This window comes from Sturnira hondurensis, unplaced genomic scaffold (genome assembly GCF_014824575.4).
Source record: "Sturnira hondurensis isolate 20B ecotype Veracruz unplaced genomic scaffold, ASM1482457v3 Scaffold0004136, whole genome shotgun sequence".
NCBI lineage: Eukaryota > Metazoa > Chordata > Mammalia > Chiroptera > Phyllostomidae > Sturnira > Sturnira hondurensis.
The window spans coordinates 44,244,227-44,262,742 of NW_028076767.1; the positions used below are offsets into that span (position 1 = coordinate 44,244,227).

Genomic DNA, 18,516 nt, shown 5'->3' on the forward strand with positions numbered 1-18,516 from the left:
TGAAGTTGTGGAATTTTAGGTAGAGACAGACTGTGATACGATAACAGGTGAGGTAAAACAGTTTTGTTCTCCATAGATTATCAGTAAATGTTTACATACAATTTCTGCACGTGACATTGCAGGCTTTGGTCCCTTTGCACATGCTGTTTCCTAAGTCAGGAATGCCATCAACTCGTTTACCAGATGAATATCTACCCTTCCCTCTTCCTGTAAGTCTCTAAAACTTTTACCCCATTTCTCTGGTTTCTCTCCTGAATTACTCACTTAACCCTCCCTGTTCCCAGAGAACTTCATAAATACTGCAACAAGCACATATTTCATTTTATTATAAATTGTTATATATAAATAATATGTCTATTAGTTCTCAAAGGTATGACATGTCTTTCTCATTTATTTCTATATATTCCCAGTAACTAGCGTGGTTTCCATGCTTTGTGTGGGAAGCATTCCTTTAAACAGTCCTTGAAGGGTTTTATACCAAAGCCTCTCTTAGTCCTGCTTCTGCCTGTACCAGAAAACTGTCAGTCACTTGCAGAATCTCCTCTCACCCCTAACTTGTGAGAGTCATGAGAGAAATGAGTAGCCTGGTAAGCATCTGTACGTGGGCAAGGATCTTTTTACCATTTTTTTAAACTTCAAGGTTATATACTATTAATATTTCTACATTTCTAAAATCAAAATGCACAGGTAAAACTTACTTCTGCCATTAATTCTAATGGGGCATGAGTATCACTATTTGGGTTACTGTCTTCACTATCTTCATCACTGGTGTCATCTTCACCATCATCATCATCTGTTGATTCGGACAACTTATCATCTATATCCTGAAGGCAATATTCACTCTTTTTCTCACGCTTTGCAAGGACTTCATCTTTGCCCACTTCACCTAAAACAAAGTACAAAATTAATCAGTAAATGTTTATAAGTTAAGAAATTTTTAATTGTTACTCCTAATTTATAATGTAACTAGTGTACATGTTTCCTATATGGCTTCCTGTTCTGGAGTTTTGTTTTGTTTTTCATGACTAAACAGCACTGGTTTCCATTTTCAAAAAAAAGGTAATAAAATTGTCAAGTGAAAGAGGAAAACAACCCACACCAATAACATTGGGCTAATATTAATGTTGTTTGGTGCTTGAAATTTTAATAAATGGAAAAGTCTTACTTATAATTTAAAACAAAAAGAAATTAATGCTGTCCTATCTCCAGAAATATATTTCCTAAATTGTTCTTATAGGAAGGTAAATACAAAATAAAGAGCTTAAAGAGAAAAACACTGGAGAGGCTAAGAAGCGAATAACCTTATGTCATGTCACTCTTGGATGCTTGAGAATAAAGTTCTTTCTCTCTCCATACAAACACATGCAAATTAGGAAGAAATACACGTGTAGTACTGTAAATATAACATGATTAATGATTTCCCTTAATGTCGAGTCACGGTACCTATGACTAAACAGATGACTGAAAAAGGAAAATTCGGCAACACCGACAGACTACCCATGCAGTACCTAGCACTATGCCGAGTCCCAGGAACACAGTAATGAATAGTCCTTGATCTCGGAGTACTTGCAACTTTAACTGAAGTCATAAACAAAATGGATAATTATAAAACAGTATGGGAGGGCAGTGATGAAGATGTGTCCTAGGTAAACAGGAGAGCAAAGGAGGGCCATATCCCAGTCTGGGGAGTGGTCAGGAATGGTCCAGTCTAAGTGGATTAGTTTTTCCAGGGAGAAGGGACAGTGTGGGCCAATGCAGAAGCAAGAATATGTGTGGACTACAGCACTTTGATGCTGCTTTAGGGTCAAGATTGAAGCTGAAATGGTGACAGATGTGGCTTGAAGTATGGGTAGGAGCTACATGAATAATAGTCTCATGGGCTGGAAGCCTTGGGGTTTATCTTAAGAATGAAGGGGCTACTAATAAAAGATTTTCTGTAAGAAAACAAGTATGATCAATTTTGCATTTCTGAAGAAAAATCTGGATAGCAGGGTGAAAAGCCTATTTGAGGGGAGACCAAAAAAAGCAAGGGGACAGATTATAGTTCTTTTTTAAATATCCAGGTGAGAGAGATGATAGGGCACTGGTAAAACAGAGATGGAGAGGAAGTGGTAGAGAAATATATAAGAGGTATAATCTCCATGGTACAACCTATTAGAACATTTTCCAATCTTCAGTAATTCTTATGCCTTCTTCAGCCATTTTGCCATGTGAGTGCTACCTATACTAATTACTTAATATTTTTCTTTGAATCTACTTTTTTAACATAAAACTTGTCAGATCATAAACACCATCCTCCATGAAACTGATGGATGTATTAATAAAAATAACATAACAATCACATTAAATGCCACTGCTCTTCTGAACACTATGTCTATTCATTCATTTAATTTTCTCAACATCCCAAGGAGGTTTTCCTAGAAGAAATGGAGAGACAGACAGGTTATAACCTGCCCAACTTCACACTGCTAATGAAGTAGTGCACTGGGGAGTCAGTTTGGCTCCAGAGTCCATATTCTTCACCACATCTTATATTATTTTTTCTACTTATCAAAACATGCTACTTTTAAACTAATCCTTAAAAAAGTTTACTACATGTTTCCTAAACTTATCTCTTTGAGAAACACTACTGAACGAGCCCACAGGACTCCTTTGGCCCTGCGGATATCTCTGTCAGCTTGACTCTAACTTGTGCTACACCGCCCTTTTCTTGTAAGATTTTGAGTATCAGGGGAGTTTTCTGAGATACCTTCTTTAATGGGAAAGTGGCCAGGAGCTACTCTAAATAATGTAGAAACACCCGCGTTAGAAGAAAATGAGCAAGCCCAGAAGCGCTCTAGAGAAAAAAATTAAGAGAACACAGACCAAAAGAATTAAAAAATTGGTAAAACTTGCCCTGGCTGGTGTAGCTCAGTGGATTGAGCACGGGCCTGCGAACCAAAGCAACGCAGTTCGATTCCCAGTCAGGGTACATGCCTGGGTTGCAGGCCAGTTCCCAGAGGGGGACACATGAGAGGCAACCATACATTGATATTTCTCTCCCTCTCTCCTTCCCTCCCTCTAAAGATAAATAAATAAAAATATTTTTAAAAAATTGGTAAAACTCTTGAACCTAAAGCAATTTCATGACTCTAAAAAGAAAAAAAACCCTTCTACCCTGAAAAGGGATACCAAGTCCTTCCCAGAGTAGGATGGTTGGGCTATGTGAGCCATCTACCTGCGTCTGTTTCCTTTATAGTCTCCATCAGTTTACAGCTGCTGACTCTGATCTTCCAGTGTGGACCCAGCCTATTCACTGGCTCATCACACTGAGGTCATCAGGGGAAGGGCTGTACGTGATGTCACAGAAACTGTTAATTCACAAACACAGAGCTTCAGGAGAGATTTCCTGATCCCTAGATCTAAGGCAGTCCTCTCCAGGTGCCATTTAGTAACATTATAACACCGATCACAAACTATATGGTATTGTTTTTTTGTTTGCATTTATTTTATATTATTTGTTTATTTATTTATAATAGTTGGTTGTCCATCTCCCACTAGAATGTGAACGCCATAAGGGCAAGAACCTTGCCTATTTGCTAAGTATTGTATCCAGTGCCTGGCACTCAATAAATTGCTGTTGAAAGAATGGAACTTGTTAATGTTTTCATTTGGTATTTTAATTCATTCTAAAATTTAATGCTCTATTATTATCATTTCATGTAATTTTTTTCCCACGGGGCCTACACCTGACTGCATTTCAGAATCATCTGGTACATGAATTAGAAAAAGTACCGATTCCCAGGATCTTCTCCTGATCGAAAGGGTTGTTAAAAACTCCAAAGGCTCTGGTGAAAGAGGGCGGAATTGGAAACAACAATTAAACAAAAACACAAATAAAATCAGGAGTTATTACCTGTGCTTTCTTTTAAGAAGGAAGATGACCATAGCTTAGATTGTAGGTTTGTTTCTGTATCTTCATTTTCAATACTCTTTGAAGACACTCTATTTTCAGTATTCTTTAAAGAGGCCTTATTTCCAATATTTTTTGAGGAGACTTCCTTCCTAAATGTTAAAATTGATAGTCAAAAAATACTTTCCTAGACACAATTCTGTTTAAAGCCTTATATAGGTACATGCACATTTAATATAAACATACAGTAAAATTCTATCCCTGTCTGGCATTTGCCATTGTGTTATGATTCTTAGAATTTTTCATAATTCTTTAACATAGAGCATATAAGCAATCAGTTCTATGAATGTCTTTGGTACATCATTGTAACATATATAATAGAATAAAAGGATTTAAGAAATACTAGCCTTTTTTTTTTTAAGCTTGTAAATCGATTCTCACCATTGCTAAATGCTACATTATGGAGAGAATGCAACACTAATATTAACCTTTTGGTCTATTGACTTCCATTTGTCAAAGTGAAGTTATTTATGGTAATAATGCCTCTAACCATTTTTAAAAGTACCAACTAGTATACTCTAAAAGATCTGTTATTTAAATAGTTACAATTAAGGAAAGATTCAAATTTTTTCCTTTTTGTAATACCCTTTGGAAATGGGAGATATTTAACTTAGTATCTGCTAAGGTTAGAGTTAGTCTAGTTAGATATCTAGAACGTATATAGATATCTGGAACGTATCTAGATATCTGGAACGTATCTACACAAGAGGGTTTTAGGATTGAGCACTGGGCATTTATGAAATGCTCCCAAATTTCTGGAATTAGACAAGTCTTTCAGGAAGTTTATATTTTAAACTTTGTTTTAAAGTGATTTATAAATTCTTCAAACATGGGCCTAAAAATTAATTAAAATTTACTTTTCCAAGAATGTCTTAGCTCCATTTATAGAAACTTGTGTTGCTGACATATAAAGTTTGCTGGCCATTCTTGGTCTTCGTCCAGAGGCATTTATTTAAAGTGTAAAAATGAGAATAAAAAATAACTTGTCATTTGTTTCAGAAAAGATAAAACATATGCTTATGTAATAACATACAGCTAAAATGTTTTCAGCCTCAAGAGTACTGAGTGCTGTGGGGCTGCTTCAGCCACTTCCCCCTTCCATCTTTAGGTATGCTCAAAAGCTTGACCAGAGCCCTGGCTGGTGTAGCTCAGTGGACTGAGTACGGGCCTGCAAACTACACGATCACGGTTCGATTCCCAGTCAGGGCACATGCCTGGGTTGCAGGCCAGTTCCCAGCAGGGGACTCATGAGAAGCAACCATACATTGATATTTCTCTCCTTCTCTCTTTCCCTTCCTCTCTAAAGATAAATAAAATCTTTAAAAAAAAAAAAAAAAGCTTGACCAGAACCCCTAACAGACCAAGGGGCCAAGATCTACAGAGTTTGTCCAGCAGTAAAGATATATTTTACTTTTACTACGGAAAAGTTTGTTAATTAAGTGCAATTTGTTGAGTGGATAAAATCTTTCCCACATGGATCTATGGGGAAAACAATAAATGAGAGTTTTGTGTGCACAGCAATGTGAAACTCATGGTTTGTAACATCCTTGTGGCTTGGACCAGAATGAAGAATCAATCAGAAGATTAGGGCAAAGAACTGGTGTGAAAAGGAAACTTCTAGTTCTCCCCTAACCCAAGCTTAATAGGACCTTTTGGCCAATTCCACTTCCAGTCAGATTATGGGGCCTATAAGGGAGTACAAAGTGGAATGTGAAGGTAACTGAGAAAATTCATCAACTTCACAGGTCACACTAGTCCCCAAACAAAGGTCCCCTATGATTTTCTATTTTCTTACTTGATCATTTTTTTCCAGGACTGGCCCTGTTTGCCTCCAACTATGGGTAAGGTACCTGAGATGACAATGCCACACAACAGTGAAGCTTACTGGCTACACAAACCAACCACTTCAAACATCCAAACCACACCCAAACTCTTCTCTGCAAGCAAATTAGAGGGAACAAGATCACCTTACCATTTCAAAAAGTAGTTTGATAAGAAGATGCAGTTAATTATTAATGAGATCAGGAGAAAAAGTAGGCACTACACTATTCTATTTTGGCCCATGCTGCCCTTAATTTATCTCTGAGATATAACTACCTCAGGATATATATATATATAGATAGATAGATAGATAGATAGAGAGAGAGAGAGAGAGAGAGAAAGAGCACGTGAGTGTGTATCTCAATTAACAAAGAATTTACTTTTTCTGGTTGTATATAATGTTTAATCTGCAATACATAAACTCTCATCATTGATCTGTTATATATTAGTCTCCCTTTAATATAAAAAAAAATACTTAATATGTTGTAAAATACACAATTTACAACAAAGCCAAGGTGGATTCTAATTTTAATTTTTAGGTTTGACAGTGTAAAATTAAACAGGGTCCAACACAATATAAGAGCCCATTTTGATTACAAAATCATCAGCATGTAATTCCATAACAGTATCACACTCAAGCACACCATATATTTTAGGTGAAATGTTCAAATTAAAACTATAAATTATTTCTATATTTATTTTTAATATTTTATTGATTATGCTATTACAGTTGTCCCAATTCTTTGGGATTTATCCCCTTTATCCCCCTCTGCCCTCCATCCCCCCACACTCAAGCATTCCCTCCCCACTTAGTTCATGTCCATGGGTCATGTGTGTAAGTTCCTTGGCTTCTCCATTTCCCATACTATTCTTAACTTCCCCCTGTCTATTTTATGTCTACCTATTATGCTTCTTATTCCCTGTACCTTTCCCCCCAATTATCCCTCCTCTCCCTCCCCAGGATAACCCTCCATGTGACCTCTATTTCTGTGATTCTGTTCTTGCTCTAGTTGTTTGCTTTTTAGGTTCAGTTGTCGATACTTGTGAGTTTAATGCCATTTTACTGTTCATAATTTTTGACCATCTTTTTTTTCTCAGATAAGCCCCTCTAACATTTCATGTGATAAGGGCTTGGTGATAATGAACTCCTTTAACTTAACCTTATCTGGGAAGCACCTGATCTGCCCTTCCATTCTAAACAATAGCTTTGCTGGATAGAGTAATCTTGGATGTAGGTCATTGCCTTTCATAATTTTGAAAACTTCTTTCCAGCCCCATCTTGCCTGCAAGACTTCTTTGGAGAAATCAGCTCATAGTCCTATGGGGACTCCTTTGTAGGTAACTGTCTCCTTTTCTCTTGCTGCTTTTAAGATTCTCTCCTTATCTTTAAGCTTGGGTAATGTAATTATGATGTGCTTTGGTGTGTGCTTCCTTGGGTCTAACTTCTCTGGGACTCTCTGAGCTGCCTGGACTTCCTGGAAGTCTGTTTCCTTCACCAGATTGGGGAAGTTCTCCTGCATTATTTTTTCAGTGAGTTTTCAATTTATTGCTCTTCCTCTTCTCCTGGCACCCCTTATGATTCAGATGTTGAAACGTTTAAAACTGTCCCAGAGGTTCCTAAGCCTCTCCTCACTTATTTTTTTAAAGATTTATTTATCTTAAGAGGGGATGGGAAGGAGAGAGAGAAACATCAATGTATGGTTGCCTCTTGTACATCCCCTGCTGGGAACTGGCCTGCAGCCCAGGCATGTGCCCTGACTGGGAATCGAACCTTGATCCTTTTGTTCACAGGCCCACGCTCAATCCACTGAGCTACACCAGCCAAGGCTCTCCTCACTTTTTGAATTCTTGTTTCTTCATACTGTTCTGGTTGTTTATTTTTCTTCCTTTTGTTTCAAATTATTGATTTGAGTCCCAGTTTCCTTCCCTTCACAGTTGGTTCCTTTTCTTTATTTCACTTTGCATAGCCTTCCCTTTTTCCTCCATTTCTGCAACCATACTCAACCTTTTCTGTGAACATCCCGATTACCAGTGTTTTGAACTCTGCATCTGATAAATTAGCTATCTCTTCATTACTTAGTTGTATTTTTGGAACTTTAATCTGTTGTTTCATAATGGCCATATTACAGTGATCCCTCAGGAGTTACCTTCCAGAGACCCCCGTGATAGGTGAAAATCCTTGAGGTAGTGGCATTATATTTATTTTATTATTCATATGTATTTTAAGGCTTTATAAATCCTTCCCACACTCTTATAAACCTTCCCAAACTCTTATAAACACTTCATATTCTCTTAAATACTTTCTACACTCTTAAATCTACGTATTTTAACAACATATAAAATTCTAAATGGTACTTCATCAGTGAAGTATACAGTCATCCCTTGCTATATCACCATTCACTTATTGCAGCACTTCACTGTATTGTGTTTTAAAACCTGAGATACAGTGAAGCTGCTATAGGTGAACGGTGATGTAGCAAGGAATAACAATATTTTGTCTTGTCACAGCTGTTATGTTGTAAAGGGTGGAGTCTTAGTCATTTACTAGGGAGGGGCAACCCAAGCCACTGCATTGTGGTGCTGTGTGGGGGAGGGGTTTGAGAGGGAACAATGCCGCCTGTTCAGCACTTGGCCAGGTCTCAGTCACTTCCCCTGTTACCCACAAGGAAATTGGGCCCTTCTGATGCTGACTGCCAGGTGGGTGGAACTGTGTACGTATAGTACCCTGTGGATCTCTCCAAGAAACTCTCTGGTGAGACTTAAGAGTTTATTCCACCATCAAACCCCCCACAGGTCTTTACCACTAGAGGATTTGAGGCTTTATTTCCCCATACTGGAACCATGGGTTGTGCAGTCTGTCTCACTCCTCAGTTGCTCCTCCTGGTTTATCTGCATGCAAATGTGGGACTAGGTGGTCAGCCAGGTGCTGCCTCACCCACCCAGTTGCCGCCTTGCCTCCCCTCTGCTCTGCCCTGGCCGCCCATGTCCACCCCTCCTACCAGTCTGAATGAATGTTTCTTCTTTAACTCCTTGGTTGTAGGATTTCCATACAGTTTGATTTTCTAGCAGATCTGGCTATTTTTTGTTTTTAAATTTGTTTTTGTCCTTCTTTTGGTTGTGCAAGGAGGCAAAGTGCATCTACCTACGCCTATATTATTATACCCATAATATTACCCTACCAACCTCACTCAAGCAGGTGTAACTTCTGCCAGACCCTGTATATGTTACATCAGGTGAAAATTTTATTAACAATAAGCCAAAATAATATTAATTTCAGTAGAATTCCACCAGAAGGGTACTTATTTACTTGTCAATAACTTATCTCTACGAATGTTTTATGACCAACTTTCAAAATGTAATTCTCATGGAAGAAATGCTAGAATTATTTTTCAGGTGGTAGGAGATGATCATATCAGGAAGGGCTTTGGTGAATTATCATAATCAGTGCTTTGAACAAACCAGGCACCTAATATTTACCTACTAAATTTAAACTGAACTATGATTCTTTTTAACACTAATCTCTTCTTTGAACTACTTGGGGCGATTATGAATTTTCCTTATTTAGTAGTAACAAATTATCACATAGTAAATAAAGAATCTGTTTATAAATATTCATTTAAAGAGATATTCTGAAAGAAATTAGCAAGTATCAAAGGGAAATAGAAATGAACAATGAAAATTTTATAAGTAAAATACAGAACACTTGGTGTTTAAGCATTTAAAATAGAAGTCAGTATTATCCATCTCTACATTTTTATTAAAGTTCATTTTTCATTTTAAATGTCCTTTTATCTAGTAACAATCGCTCTGACTAAAGCAAAAGCTAAAGTGCTTATCCATGTATTTCTGGCCTTTCAAATTTAATTGGGTGACAAATGATTGCATTATCTAGTTCTAATTGCTCAAAAAGCATGTGATAGATCAGTTGCACAACCAGAGACATTTTCTTACTCTGACATGGTTTCATTTGGTTTAATGACCACTTTTTCTGAAAGAGAAGAAAAAAGAGCCTCAGTATTTTGTCAATGGTGATGTTCATAACAGAAATTCCTGACTGGCAAATATTTAGGCACTTTTTGAATGAGAGACAACATAATAAAGGGCTTAATTGCTAAATCTTTCAACCATGCTCATCCACCGTAGCAGACTATCTTCCTCATATTTAGGACAAAATGATATTCAAATATAGTCTTTTTAATTAATAAATCATTTACCCTTTGGATCAAACAATAGCAGTTTGCCATTCTGAATATATTTTTGTGCCTAAAATAGAAGCAGAAATAAAAGCTAGCATTATCATTATTATTTTCACATGAGGTATTTGAAATAACTTACTCATAGTCTTCATATAAACATGTTATCATGATTAAAAGGTAATTTTATCTAAAAGTAATTATTCAGAAACTATATAAATTGATGGTAAGATAGAACTGTAAGTGTCCTAAAAAATTTTATGTACTCTTACCTTTACAACATCTGTCTTGTCTAGATAATTTCTGCAAAAAACAAAATATGTACTTCATAAATTTAGAATATAAAGTAGAATGCAGAACTTGTTTTCTCAGTAGAGTGTCAAGTATGTGCTTTGTTTTTGTATTTGGTAGCATTATTTCCATCCTAACTGAAAAACCTCAATCTTTTGGATTATGAAATTAGGTTTAAAAGAAGTCTAGAGAAATTAACCCCCTCTCCCCATTTTACCTTGGAGTCTATGTAAAATTAACTATAGGAATAATTTTGCATGTTAGAAAAATTATGTATGAGTTCCAGCCAAGATGGAGGTATAGGCTGAAATGCTTCACTTCCTTGCACAACCAAAAGAAGAATAACAACCAATTAACAAAAAAACAACCAGAACTACCAGAAAATCAAACTGCAAGGAATGCCGACATCCAAGCAGACTGACAGCATCACAACAAAGCAAAGAAGATTGCTCTGCTCTGGTGAATACCTAAGGCTCAGCCCCTTACAACCTAAGAGCTGTGCCAAAACAAAGAAATATGCCCCAAATGAAAGAACAGGTCAAAACTCCAGAAAAACAACTAAGCAATGAGGAGATAGCTAACCTATCAGATGCAGAGTTCAAAACACTGGTAATCAGGATATTCACAGAAATGGTTGAGTATGGTTGCAAAAATGGAGGAAAAGTGAAGGCTGTGCAAAGTGAAATAAAGAAAAATAACTGTGAAGGGAAGGAAACTAGGACTCAGATCAATAATTTGAAACAAAAGGAAGAAATAAACATTCAATCAGAACAGTACGAAGAAACAAGAATTCAAAAGTGAGGAGAGCCCTGGCTGGTGTAGCTCAGTGGATTGAGCGTGGGCCTGTGAACAAAAGGATTGAGGTTCGATTCCCAGTCAGGGCACATGCCTGGGCTGCAGGCCAGTTCCCAGCAGGGGATGTACAAGAGGCAACCATACATTGATGTTTCTCTCTCTCCTTCCCATCCCCTCTTAAGATAAATAAATCTTTAAAAAAATAAGTGAGGAGAGGCTTAGGAACCTCTGGGACAGTTTTAAACGTTTCAACATCTGAATCATAAGGGGTGCCAGGAGAAGAGGAAGAGCAATAAATTGAAAACTCACTGAAAAAATAATGCAGGAGAACTTCCCCAATCTGGTGAAGGAAACAGACTTCCAGGAAGTCCAGGCAGCTCAGAGAGTCCCAGAGAAGTTAGACCCAAGGAAGCACACACCAAAGCACATCATAATTACATTACCCAAGCTTAAAGATAAGGAGAGAATCTTAAAAGCAGCAAGAGAAAAGGAGACAGTTACCTACAAAGGAGTCCCCATAGGACTATGAGCTGATTTCTCCAAAGAAGTCTTGCAGGCAAGATGGGGCTGGAAAGAAGTTTTCAAAATTATGAAAGGCAATGACCTACATCCAAGATTACTCTATCCAGCAAAGCTATTGTTTAGAATGGAAGGGCAGATCAGGTGCTTCCCAGATAAGGTTAAGTTAAAGGAGTTCATTATCACCAAGCCCTTATCACATGAAATGTTAGAGGGGCTTATCTGAGAAAAAAAAGATGGTCAAAAATTATGAACAGTAAAATGGCATTAAACTCACAAGTATCGACAACTGAACCTAAAAAGCAAACAACTAGAGCAAGAACAGAATCACAGAAATAGAGGTCACATGGAGGGTTATCCTGGGGAGGGAGAGGAGGGATAATTGGGGGGAAAGGTACAGGGAATAAGAAGCATAATAGGTAGACATAAAATAGACAGGGGGAGGTTAAGAATAGTATGGGAAATGGAGAAGCCAAGGAACTTACACATATGACCCATGGACATGAACTAAGTGGGGAGGGAATGCTTGAGTGTGGGAGGATGGAGGGCAGAGGGGGATAAAGGGGATAAATCCCAAAGAATTGGGACAACTGTAATAGCATAATCAATAAAGTATACTATTATTTAAAAATTAAAAAATTAAAAAAAAAACAAGTGCATATAAGCCAGAATAAGATACAATATTTTAAATAAAGTATTATTTCAACCATTTAGAAATTAACCTCCAGACTCATTTAAGAATATAATTCTTACCTTAAAAATGCCTTTACATGTTTATTAATACTTATTAGTTATATGTTTTCTCTGTGAACTTTTACCTTTCCTAAGCTACCCCCCCCCCCAATTGACTGATTTTCCTATAAGTTAGCCCTTTATGTATTTGCTTAAATTTCATTCTAATTGCAAGGAGAAAAATTAGCTCGTAAGGTTTTTAATGTATGAGAGAGGCCACGCTTCAACTTTCCATAGGTAAGAATTTACTTGTCTCTACATCCCAAGCAGACTTTTCATATTATTATTAGTAATACGTACCTAGGGATTTCTGGAAAACAAAACTTAGAGCCAAATCTGTGGGCAATAAAAGAGAAGCTTCATTATTTTGTATTAAGTTTTCCTCTTTTTAACTGCAGCTCCCTCACATTGATCTGCACTCCTGAATAAGCAGTAGAATGTCAACTTTTGCCTCAGGCTTTGTTTCCTGAGCAACCCTAACCAAGCCAGGCATTGTATATATTATTATTATTTTATTTCTAAAAGTATGTTTATTGATTTTAGAGAGAGAGGAAGAGAGAGAGAGACACTGAGAGAACAGGCCAGAGAGAAACAGAAACATCAGTATGAGAGAGAAACATAGATTGGTTGCCTCCCATAAGTGCCCTGAATGGGGAATGAAGCACAACCTACGTACGTGCCGACTGGTAATCACACCCCCAGTCCTTTGGTGTATAGGACGATGCTCCAACCAATGAGCCACACCAGCATGGGCTGTATATTATTAACTTGATTATCCCTCTGAGAAATTCGCAGAGAGCTAAAGTCCATCAGAAAAGTAAGGCATCATTTTAGGTAAAAATGTTGAAGAATATTTTCAACAAACTCAAGAATAAATGATTTTACTTCTAAATCTCTAGCGCAGAAGACAGAGATCAGAAGCTAAAAACAATGCAAAACTGACAAATAAGGCCCTTAAAACAAAGAAATTGAGGATGACCTCTCCGGAGAAACACTTTCATTCCATGGATTTCCACGATCCTGTGTGTTGACACAAGACCACCTGGGGAAGCATCTCTTTAGTTTTACAGCCTTCCTCTCCTTGTTGGCTCTAGGATCTTTATGGATTGCTAGTCCACCCTTTCCTGGAAGAAACATCAGTGCATAGAATTTTTATTCCATTTTCGCCTGGTAATAGGGCAGATCCTAGCCTTTGATGGAAACACAAGCTCTGCCAGGTCTCCTTACTTAAAATTGAATCCCTATGGGGCAGTGCAGAGTAACACTGAAGAGTTGGGGCCCTTGAGTGACAGAGACTGGATTCACATCCCAGCAAGCATGGGTTATTTACTTATTTTCTCTAGGCCTCAGCTCCTCCAACTGTAAAACAGGGATCGCAATGGTGCCAACCTCATGGATCATATAAGGATTATATAGGATGATGTGGGTAATGTGTTTAGCACAGTGCATGGCACATAGAAGGGACACTGTAGAAACCACCTGAAAAACTGGGAAGATGTTCTATGGGGCTGATTAAGATTGCGTAGAGAAACAAAAAAGGGGCTTTACTGTGATTGAGACAAGCAAATTAGCTTTGAAGACTTTTAATGAATTATTTTAAAAATCACACAAGCCCGAAAGTACTGATACTTGTTTAGAAAGAGCTTTGACTCCAGGAAAAAAACAGTAGTTGAGAACACAAGTAAAGGTAAAGTAGTGGCTGACAGGCTGAGCAGAATGAGGTATAGCCACTGAATAGGCAATATGCATTTTTTCAAATACCGATCAATATGGAATTGTTCAAGTGGAATTATCATAGAGGTTGAATATGAGGCTAGGATGGAGGTGTAGGTGAACATGGTTGCCTCCTTGCACAACCTCAGCAAAAATTACAACTAAATTACAAAACAACTAGCAACCAAAATCATCTGAAAACCAAGTTGTATGGAAGTCCGACAACCAAGGAATTAAAGAAGTCACATTCATCAAGACAGGCAGGAGGGGTGGAGAGCTGGGGATGTGGAACAGGTGGTCCCACACCCACACGTGGTGGATAAAAGTTGGGAGGGATTGAGAGATTGCAGCCCCATACCAGACCACCTAGGCCAGGGTTCCAGGGCCAGGAAGCTAAGTCCCATGACTTCTGGCTATAAAAATCAGTGGGGGTTGCAGTGGCAGAAGAATCTGTGGGATTCCCAGGTGTCACCTCTTAAAGGGCCTGCAACAGTCTTAGGACTTACACAGACTCACTCCCTCTGGGCTCCAACACCAGGGCAGTAGCTGGAAGGGCATCATTGGTATATGAGAAGAAGCAGAAGGGTCTGGCATCAGGGTGAGCTTCTTCCACAACAAAACTCCAGAGGCCAGGCAGTGACCACTGTCCCCTTTCTGAGCCCTCCCCCACACAGAGCCACTGAGTGTGACATCATACCTGAAACTCCATCAACCTGGTTCAAACGGGTTGCCCTGCCTTGGAGATTACCCGAGGGTCCGCCCCATCCAACTTACAAGTGCTCTATTCTAAAATAGGCCATGCTACTAAGACAGGGAGTCAAAGCCGCTGTACCTAATACACAGAAACAAACACAGGGGGGCTGCCAAAATGAGGAGACAAAGAAACATGGCATAAATGAAAGAACAGAACAAAACTTCAGAAAAAGAACTAAACAAAATGGAGATAAGCAATCTATCAAAGGCAGAGTCTAAAATACCGGTTATTAGGATGCTCAACAGCATAAAACTGGGTATTTCAACAGCATAAAAAAGACCCAGGCAGAAATGTAGGTTACACTTTGTGAAATAAAGAAAAATTTACAGGGAATCAATGGTGGAGTAAATGAAGCTGAGAATTAAATCAATGATTTGGAACACAAGGAAGATTACAAACAATCAGAAGAACAAGAAGAGAAAAGAATCCAAAAAACCAAGGAGAGGCTAAGGAGCCTCTGGGACAACTTCAAATGTACCAACATTCAAATCATAGGGGTGCCAGAAAGAGAAGAGAAAGAGCAAGAAATCAAAAACTTACTTGAAAAAAATGAAAGTAACTTCCCTAATTTGGTAAAGGAAATAAATATGGAAGTCCAGGAAACACAGAGTCCCAAACAAGATGGACACAAAGCAGACCACAACAAGATACGGCATAATTAAAATGCCAAAGGTTAAAGTAAAGACAGAAACAAAAGTAGCAAAAGCAAAGCAGATAGTTACCCGTAAGGCCATTAGCTGGTATCTCAAAAGAAACTTTGCAGGCTAAATGGGACTGGCAAGAAGTATTCAAAGTAATGAAAGGCAAGGACCTACAACCTACATTAACTCTATCCAGCAAAGCTATTTAGAATCGAAGGGCAGGTAGTGTTTCCCAGATAAGGTAAAGCTAAAGGAATTTCATCATCACCAAGCCATTATTATATGAAATGTTAAAGGGACTTATTTAAGAAAAAGACCAAAACTATGAACATTAAAATGGCAATAAATTCACAACTATCAACAATTCGATCAAAAAAACAAACTAGCAAACAAGCAGAACAGGAATAGAATAATAAATATGGAGATCATTGGGAGGGGGACAAAGGAAGATGGGGGAAGATTCAGGGATTAAGAAGTACAAATCAGTAGTTACAGAATAGATGAGGGGATGTTAAGAATAGCACAGGAGATGGAGTAGCCAAAGAACTTATATGCATGACCCATGAACATGAACTAAGGGGGCGATTGTTGGAGGGAATGGTGGGTACTGGATGGAGGGGGCAAAAGGGGAAAAATTGGGACAATGGTAATAGTATAATAAATAAAATGTATTTTTTAAAAAAGAATATGAGTCTAGAGCTGCCAGTAACCATGGTTCTAACCTTTGGGGGGAAAAAGTGTCCTGCAAGTGAAGTAGAATATACAAAAGAATCAGGGATGAGAGATGATGAGATATGCGGAGGTGAAGGGGAGACAGAGGATGTTTGAGTCCTTTTTTCCAGCTCAATCGCTGCCTTTACAACAAGCCAATTAACTTCTCTTTAAGCTAAAACAAACTGGAGTTGATTTTTGACATTTCAAGCCAAAAGAGACCTTGATAAATATGATTCCTACTCCTTAAAACAAAAAAAGGCTAACATACCTGATACCACGTAGTAAGAGCCACATATTAGAATTAATATAGTCTGAGGGAGCAGAGTGAAAAGTGGTGAATTCTATCTGCTATGAGAAGAAAGACTGAATCAGGCTTCATAATGAAGCTGACATTTACTTAACCAAGTCAAGACCAACAGTCAATCAACAAACGGGGAAGAGAAGTCCAGTATTGTATTAAACAATGGCAATAAGTGAAATCGGAATGTACGTGGAAGCAAACTTTAAAAGTCATTAATTACCAGGTGCTAAGGATTTTTGGCTTTAATCAGTAGGCAATGGAAAGCAAACCAAGCCTTTGAAATTTTGTGGAGGGTAAACCTAAGACAGAATGAAAGAGCTCTTTTCTCAAAGAAAGGTCTTGGTTCTTGTCTTTTTAGCTATATTAGTGTAGACTTTTGTTTTCAAGTTATAGGCACCATACTCCAGCTGGTTTAGGCCACAGATGGCAAACACAAGGCCCATGGGCCTTCCACCTTGTTTTATGTGGCAGCAGTACTGAACTCTCAATTAAGTGTCAAGGAGCAGTTACATTTATACAGTCCTAAAATTACATGCAGCCCTTTGAAGGTAACTGCGAGGCTGATGTGACCTCCAGTGAAAATAAGTTTGACACCCCTGGTTTAGGCAAAAAAAAGAAAGAAAGAAAGGCTGGCTCACAGAATTCAAGAGTTGAATACCCATGCTGTGTGGAATTCAAGACACAGTGGCTACAGCTGTGTTCAAGTGGGGAGAGGGGGTGAGGTTGACTTTCCCTTGTTCATTTCAGCTTCTCTCTGCTGGTGGGCGTTGGTGGGCATCATTCCCTCTCACCGCAGGCAGGTTTTCTACACAAGGTGCAAAACTCCCAGCAATGCTTGAGTTACATGCGATGTAGTGCCAGCCTTTAAGGAAAAGGTGACTCTCAAAAAGCAAAACCCCTAGTCTAGGGCCTAATTAGTTTAGATACGTGGGGGTTTTTGTTTTGTTTTTGTCTATAAGAACAGATAAAAACTCAAGACACCTTAAAAAACAATCTCTAGGATCTAGTGATCATGTGATATAATCTGGTGCTTAATAAATATGTGTTGAACGAATGGACTGGGAAGGAAAAAAAAACAAGAAATCAAAGGAAAAAACTGTATTAAACTAGAGCTTCACTGTCCAATACGGTAACCACTAGCCATAAGTGACTCTAGAACACTTGAAATGTGTTCAATATGAGATATGCACACTGGACAATAAAGGCTCGGTAGCAAAAAAAGAATATACAATATCTCGTACCTTCCATTTTCTAAGTTCACTAACCAACAGTTATTAGAGCCAAACAGGTTTTACTTGGATTCTACAGGTTTCAAATAGAAACTTTCATAACATGAGTCACTAACATTTAAAATCAGATTTCACAAAATTCTTAAGTTTTTCTTGTAATATTGGAAGACATTTTTTCCATCCCACTTATACAATTATTTTATCCTTTTGTGCTATTTGCTTTTATAAGCTAACCTGTATTCTAACAGGTGAAGAATGAATTACGAAATATCCAGCTATACACTCAGGCCCTACAGCTGGGATGAGAAGGAGAGACAGAGTTGACTAAGCACCATCTCCATCAGAGAGGAAGAAAATGGGGAAACATGAAGGGACATGGGGGCAATATTTCATCGCACAGTTAAATGTGTATAAAATGGCTTCAGTGATCATCTATTACTTACATCCTTATTTAAAAGTAGCCACATGTAAACTTTGTATATTTCATTTACAACATAAGATAGTGACCAGACTCTGAAGTCAGACTGCCTATGTTCAAATCCGAGCAAATTGTGACCTTGGGCAAATTCCTTAACCTCTCTATGATTCACTTTCCTTAACTGTAAAATGAATATAAAAGTACCTCTTACCTCATAGAGTTATTGTGAGGGTTAATATAAATAATAAGCAATAATAGTACTACCTGTCTTCTACTACAATTATAATTATTACAACTCCTTTGCCTATTAGTATTGTTATTATTACCTACAGCCTAGCAGGGAAAGTGCTGAAGGTAAACTCTGACTTAAGGAGACCAGATCTAAATGCACAATGAGATGGGATGGGGCAAAGGAAGAGGAAAAACACTGGAGGTTTAGCTCC

At 38.0% G+C, this 18,516-nt stretch overlaps 1 protein-coding gene across 1 annotated transcript in view; it reads right to left on the bottom strand.

The window, feature by feature from the left end:
• ERICH2 (glutamate rich 2) overlaps positions 1 to 18,516 on the bottom strand; it is a 38,127-nt gene that overhangs the window by 17,780 nt on the left and 1,831 nt on the right. Inside the window, exons 2-7 of the mRNA XM_037043468.1 lie at positions 12,604 to 12,639; positions 10,239 to 10,269; positions 9,988 to 10,036; positions 9,725 to 9,761; positions 3,896 to 4,044; positions 699 to 886 (exon numbers count right to left, since the gene is read on the bottom strand). Coding sequence (XP_036899363.1) covers positions 699 to 886; positions 3,896 to 4,044; positions 9,725 to 9,761; positions 9,988 to 10,036; positions 10,239 to 10,269; positions 12,604 to 12,639 — 490 coding nt within the window. The remainder of the gene's footprint in view (positions 1 to 698; positions 887 to 3,895; positions 4,045 to 9,724; positions 9,762 to 9,987; positions 10,037 to 10,238; positions 10,270 to 12,603; positions 12,640 to 18,516) is intronic.